The sequence below is a fragment of the Mus musculus genome, chromosome 2 (assembly GCF_000001635.26).
Source record: "Mus musculus strain C57BL/6J chromosome 2, GRCm38.p6 C57BL/6J".
Classification (NCBI taxonomy): Eukaryota; Metazoa; Chordata; class Mammalia; order Rodentia; family Muridae; genus Mus; species Mus musculus.
The window spans coordinates 90249838-90257280 of record NC_000068.7 but is presented as its reverse complement, the minus strand read 5'-3'; the positions used below and the strand labels follow the sequence as shown (position 1 = coordinate 90257280).

General features: G+C 37.4%; 1 protein-coding gene across 1 annotated transcript; it reads left to right on the top strand.

Annotated features, from left to right (window-relative positions):
- Positions 1-4294: 4294 nt before the first annotated feature.
- On the top strand, positions 4295-5212 carry Olfr142 (olfactory receptor 142). Its single transcript, NM_146984.1, has one exon. It carries the CDS (start codon positions 4295-4297, stop codon positions 5210-5212), a length of 918 nt encoding a protein of 305 aa, NP_667195.1.
- Positions 5213-7443: the final 2231 nt, after the last annotated feature.

Sequence of the window (7443 nt, the reverse complement as noted above, 5' to 3'; positions counted from 1 at the left end):
TGGGAAATTAATTCACCTCCCTCAGACTCTTCCCTTCTCTTGTATGTTCAGGACATAGACTAGTTTATTTCAAATTATTCTCCAAATTGTTGAGGGCAATGCTCCTAGGCTGGTTTAGCTGAGTGTGACCTGGGCTAAGCACTTTGGTGGAAAATCTTCTTGGTGTTAACATTAGTCAAGAGACTTCATTTATTGAAGAAATCAGAAGCTGCATGGAGGAATCTGATACTATCCCCTTGCCAGCATAACATTTCAAGCCATGCTCTGTTTCATGTGTGCAGAGAATCCTATGGTAAATTTATTTGAAATCAATTTGATCTGTTCCTTGTTCCAAGGCAGAGCATGAACACACCAGTTCTTCTAACCTGAAGGTAGGTGAAATGACTAGAGTCAAGGCACTAAGTCTATGGGTCACTATCAATATCAATTAACTCATTTTTCTCTATCCCTGTCTTTATAGGCTTAACATATTCATCTGAAGATTCTCCCCTTTGTTTCCATGTTTCTTGGTGAGTTATTCATTGCAAAAAGGGGCAGAATTTATCAATTGCTAAATGTGTTAGAGTAGAAGAGAGAGAGGAATAAATACAGAAAGGACAGAGTTGATGAATAGGAACAGGTCACCTTAAAATAGATAGGTTATCAGATGTGCTTCTTCTTCATGTTGGGAAATACATCCTGGAAACACAGGACCCTGAAAAATTTTTCCTACCTCTGAGTTTTGTCTCAAATTGGTGTATTAAATTAACATGGTATGTACAGATACTTGTATTTTTTAGTGGATCAGAAATGATGTTCAACCTCAGAGAAAAGGCATTACTCTTCTAGGTAAATAAATATGCACAATGACTTCTTTTAACTCCTTTGTTTTGTATCATGTTTATACTACTAATGATGTATGATTCTCGGTAAAATGGACAGGCATAGTGGTTAAACTGGTTGATATTAAATTCTGAATCTGCTGTTGTGTAGATATTCAGAAGCTATAAATAATACAAGTTAATTCATTTATTTGTGTTTGTATTTCTTCATATGAAAAATCTGATAACAGTCAGAGGCAGTTACAAGTTCAATATCAAAGTTGGGATGGATAAGCATACATGATTTCAAGCATGATACATAAGAAACACAAGACAGATCAATGGGTAAAGATACTTTGAAATGTGATGATTTGACTTCATTCCCTCACATAAGTTAAACAAGGTGGAAGAAGAGAAATGACTTCTGTAAGTTGTTCTCTGAGCACCACATCCACACTGTGGCACACATACACCAATAAATCAAGAAATGTCATTTAAAATGTTAAAAAATATCTGGAGCTCTGTGCGGGCATTAAAAGTATAGTGATGACTCAGTTGTTAAGAGCACTACTACTCTTGGAGAGGACTTGGTTTCTACTCTTATCAGTGACATGGGTGCTTACAACTTCTTGTAACTCTATTTTCTGGGTATGTGATGCTCTGTTTTGATCTTTACAGGACCCTGAATTCTTATGGTGTGCCTTCATACACTTAGAAACACACATATAGACACAAAATTATAAAAGAGAGCTAGCTTTTTGTGTTCACTAAAGTACAAAAAAAAATCTAAGAAAAATAACAAACATAGTTTTGAGTAATATAATATACTTTTGGTTGGAAAACATAAAATGCACACTACAATGGACATGCATACATACATATAATGCACAAAATAACATGCTAATTGTTATGCATGATAAGGTATCACAGTGACAGAGAGGCATGAGAGCTTTATTCTGTAGCAGTGAAATTCTGATTACCCTGTAGAGAGAAAGAACAGAGAGGGACCACCTTATGATAGGCAGTTGCTCCACTGTGTCTACTTGGGAACTGACTATAAGGGAGTAAATTGAGTTAGTGCAGTCTGAGAAAGACCTTGAACTCCTGGGAGCATGGGAATTTGTTCTGTGGGGCACAGGGAGGTTCTTGTATAGTTTAAAATGAATTATTCTTTGATCAGAGAACAGAAGATGTATTGTGGTAGCATCACTGAGAAAAGTCTCACTGTCTAAACAAGACTTGAATTGGACTTGCAAGATGGGTAGGGTTGGAGAGGACAGGTGAAGATCGTTTGGGTAAGTGAGGCTCTATGGTGGGAATCAGCAGTGTGCATGAGTGTGGTGGGGAGAGGACTCTTGAGTTGAGCAATGCTAAGTAGAAGCCCGGGCAGATAAGGGTGTGAATTCTTGAGGGACCTCAGATTATGGACAGAATTAATATTAACTGAGAAGGTTTTACAATTGCCCTATTTTCCTGGTTGCTGTCTTTATGATTGCTGAACTAATAAATGCTAAAACTTCAGAGAGAGAAGAAAAGATTCTTGTTGCTGACAGAGATGATAAGGAGGATGGAGGTTTATGTCACAAATGACTGTGGTAAAATTTAGTCCCTGAATTAGGAAAACAAACACACCTATCCACTCACCATGTTCAGTATGTTTAAAGTTGTTTTAAGAATATTTTTCTTTGCACATGATTTTAGAAATAATGCTTCAAACAGAAGACATCAGTCAGGAAGAGAATTGTGTAGGGTCCAGAGTTTCTAGGCATCAACTCAAATAGAAGTAATATATAATGGCCTCTCTCTTCAAGCATAACATTTTTTGGTTCTATAATACATTTTTATTGATTTTGAATGTCTATTAATTATTTTTTTCATTACAAATTCATACACTATATTTTAATAATATTTTCCAGTCCCCCCCTACTCCCAGATTCCCCTCCTAACCTAACTTCATGTTCTTTTTTCTTCCAAAAAAACAAACAAATAAACAAGCAAGAGTAAACACCCTCCTAATACTAGCATAGAAACCTCCACCATTCAAAAACCCCAGGAAAGTCCTGAGTCTGTTTTGTGTGGGCCAGTTACTTCTTGCTGTGAAGCCTGTCCTGGAATGTAGTTGATATACTCAGTATTATTCAATGGGAGAAAATTGATTTTTCTCCTTCTTAGAAGTTTTCAATGAAACATAGCTTTTTGGTTAGGGGTGGGACTTTCACCCACTTCTTCCCCTTCTCCATCCTGGGATTTTATCTGGCTTGGCCCTGTGCAGGTCTTGTGCATACTGTCAGTTTCTGTGAGTTCATATGGACATCAACCCTATTGTGTCTGGAAACATAACCTCTCCCTTTCAACCACTCTGTGTTTTCTGTATCTAATCTTCTCTTAGTTGCTCCTACTTACCGGATCCTACTGAGCTATTGAGAAATTTCTCTGTCTCTTTGTAGTGACTGACCCTCAATAGACTTAGTGGGAGATGGTGGCAAATGATTGTTGAAGAGTGTGGAGAATTTAGTTATTCCAATACTCTCAGAGATATGAACATTCGTTAGAAGATGTAGAGGATTCTGTCTTGAGTAAAGTGAGGATTGGCACAGCTGAGGATGGGACACAGCATGGAAGACATTGGGAAAGGTCAGAAGGAACAGGAAAATAGTCCTCTATAAAGTGTAGTTTTATTTCCTGGTGAGTTTATGATTTTGGGAGTTTGATCTCTAGTTGGTGACTGAATCATGCTGGCCTATTCTGCTTATGCTTCAGTAGATGTGAAGACTGAGCGGCATTGCTCCAGAGGGAGCTTTTCTCCTTAGGTTTGTTCTGAGTTACCATATGATATCTCTGCCATGCCACGGCACAGAGGGAAGGCAAGCCCCTTGATTCTGAACTTGCTTTGGTCTTCTCAGCTTGCAGAACTATGAGCTAATAAATGTCTATTCTTTGTAAATGATCAAGTCATATGAAGCATATGAGGCATTTATTTGCTTCAGGTGTAATAATTCTCTGAGGAACAGAAGAACACAAAGAATTGGAGCAGAATGGCATCAAAAGGAACATGCAAGAGGAAGACCTATTAAATGCAATGAAGATAATACAAATACATGATCTATGTATCCAACTCCCCACCTTTCTACCTATAATGTATCTTGAACTCTTAAATTTGTAATGCCTTTTGATGATTATAGAGATACCTGGGCTGAAAGTTAGAAAGACTCATTCTGAGTTATATTTTTTTGTGTGACTATGGATAAATAACCATTCCTCTGGACTTCTATTTTCTATTAATAGTAAATGAAATTAAAATATAATAAATTAACCCACTAGAGTAGTAACATTTAATGCTAAGTAAGAATGTACTGGCTGAGTAGTAAGTATTTAGCAAAACAAACAGTCTGAGCTTTTGGGAGTGCTTTTAGTGAAGTTAACTTGTGCTGCAATGCTTTGACTTTTTTTCAGCCTTCCTATCATCTGATGTCCAACACACGTGAACTGACTCCATGGCCAACAAAAATAATGTAACCGAGTTAATTTTCACTGGCCTTTTCCAGGATCCAGAGGTTCAGAAGGTGTGCTTTGTGCTGTTCCTTCCTGTGTACCTGGCCACATTGCTGGGCAACAGTCTTATTCTTGTGGCAGTCAGCATCAGTAAGACTTTACATTCTCCCATGTACTTCTTCCTCAGTTCCTTGTCCCTGGTGGAGATCTGTTACTCCTCTACAATTGTCCCTAAGTTCATCACTGACTTACTTGCTAAGGTTAAAACCATCTCTCTGAAGGGCTGTCTGACTCAGATATTCTTTTCCCATTTCTTTGGTGTTGTTGAAGTCATTTTGCTAGTGGTGATGGCCTATGACCGCTATGTGGCCATCTGCAAACCTCTTCATTACATGAACATCATGAGTCGTCAAGTGTGTCACATGCTGGTGGCTGGCTCCTGGCTGGGGGGCTTCATTCACTCCATAATCCAGATCATCATCACTATTCCATTGCCCTTCTGTGGTCCCAATGTGATTGACCACTACTTCTGTGACCTGCAACAATTATTTAAGCTTGCCTGCACTGACACCTTTATGGAGGGGTTTATTGTGATGGCCAACAGTGGTTTAATCTCTATAGTCTCTCTCTTCATCTTGGTGTCCTCCTATGCTGTCATCCTAATCAGCTTGAGGAAGCGTTCTGCAGAGGGGAGGCGCAAGGCTCTCTCCACCTGTGCCTCTCACATCACAGTGGTCATCCTGTTCTTTGTGCCTGGTGCATTTATTTATATGAGACCTTCCTCCACCTTCACTGAAGATAAGCTTGTGTCTGTGTTCTACACTGTCATTACCCCTATGCTGAACCCCATTGTCTATACTCTAAGGAATACAGAAATGAAAAATGCTATACGAATGTCCTGGAAGCAAAAGGACAGCTGAGGCTCCACAACAAAATTAAAAATATATCTTGTTTTTTGTGCTTATTGAAATGGGATCTGTCTTTAGTAGGATTTTTCTTTTTCTCAATTTGTGTTTAGAGATGGAGTCAAGCAATGGAATTATCATGGGATATTTGCCCATGAGTATATTAATCTTTTTTTTTCTAATGTAGACAAATACATCTTTGTTTTCTGAATGACGATGCTGATTGTAATCTTCCACTTTTGGTCATCTCATCTTGATCATCAAAAACATTTCTGAATCAGTTTTACTTTGTGTTATGTAATGGTGCAAAAGACAGACTTTGTGCCCTATTACTGAATCTAACATTAATACTAGAAGATAACTTTAAAATGACACATATGCTGTCTACCAACAGAATGATGAAGTAAAATAATTGTTATGAAAATGAAATAATTTTTGGCTCATCCCACTATAAAAATACAGAAAATCATAAATTTGTATATTTTCTTATTTCAGAGGAATCAAGCAGGAGTGAACTACTCGTGTTGACCACCATACTTAATGGATGTTTAACTCCAGACCTATGTCTCTTCTTTTAAGTTGATATACCAGATTTATTACCTTCAAAGTCTGTTAACATTTCTTGGTGAGAAATACCAGAGAAGTGTGTCTAAAATGCCATTTCACCTTTCAGAATTTCCATGTCACCCACAATCTCTCTACAATGGACAGACTATCATAAAGTTGGCCCCTTTCAGCTTTGAGATGACTATGGTCTGCACTTCATTTTCTGTGCATCTGTTGATATTTATCCAGACCAGATAAATTAATGCCAGCAGCTTCCAGAGAAAATGGATCAAGCATGCTAGATGTGTGGTCCATTTCTCTTAGGGATACCGGCTCAATATGTAGATGAGCAGTAGCTATAAAATCATCACACCAGTCTCATTCTCTTTGGTGTCTCCATTAATTGCTAATCATGGATGGTGTGATAGTTTCCATAGTCACATTGACAAAATCTAGAATCACCTGGGAAGGAAATTTCAATGAGGAATTGTCTAGTTTAGCTTGGCCTATGGGCATTTTGTGGAAGAATTATTTTGATTAATAGTCAACTTATCCACAGTGTATGTCACCATACACTTTCCTTGGACAGGAGATACTAAATTTGGTACAAGAGGAGTGGGCAAGCTGAAGACCAACATGCTTGAATTAATCCATTGCTTTCTGCTATTAACTTTGGATATAATGCGATTAGCCACTTCACGTTCTAGCCACCTGGACTTCCCTGCAATCATGGACTGTAGCCTGAAATTTTGAATCAAACAAGCCCTTTTTTTCTCTAAGTTGCTTTTGTCAGGGTATGTTATCACAGCAACAGGAAATGGCAGTAGGATAGATGAACACTCATGGAGAAAATTCTGCTTATTCCACATGGAATAACTTTACCTTCTTTTAACACATGGCAAAATCTTATACCTATTTTCAATCCTAGGTTAATTATAATCCTCTTTCTTTGAAAGTCTCTTGCAAACACCCTTGCAAGTTTACCCTAAGGTAGCCATTTTAGACTTACCTGATAGAACCTTTGTCACTTTCATTGTGATTATCCATATATGTGTCTTAGACATTAAGCTGTCATGTACACAGTTATGTATTGTTTCTTCTCCTTTGTAGTTCCTACTGCTCTGCCCACAAATTGATGCCCCATAAGCTCTTGTTGAGTATGAAACCTTGCAATATTAATTCACTTAGAATACTTTGAACACTTATGTGTTGGTACCCCATCTTTTCTTCAGTCTCTGAAACTCATTAGGCTAATCCAATTGTCTGTCACACACAATTTGAGGTACATGTTCCTTGACTTCTGTCAACAACTTTTTTATGATTAAATTAAAATGATATCAATACCATGATTAAACTCATAGGATTACTCTGAGCAGTAAATCAGATAATATACATGCTAAGTTTTTAGAAAGGAACATGGTACTCAATAAAAATTAACTATATCATCATTGTGCTGGTCATCAATTTTATTTTGAGTGATAACTTCATGTCCACAACTGATCTTTCTGAGATGTGGATCTACTCAGAATAGGTCTTAATTTCACTGCAGACCAAAACTATTTGGAATTTCATTCATATTTGGAGGGGGGATGATGGTAAACATAATTTATTATCCAATTAATTTCAAGTGTGTAGATAGGAACCTGGTATCTTAGGAATTAATTGATTATTTGTCAAGTGATTATTGACTAAAACATAGC

Bases quoted from the DNA above. Each gene is read 5' to 3' on its own strand.
- Olfr142 (NM_146984.1), top strand. From the start codon at position 4,295: ATGGCCAACAAAAATAATGTAACCGAGTTAATTTTCACTGGCCTTTTC.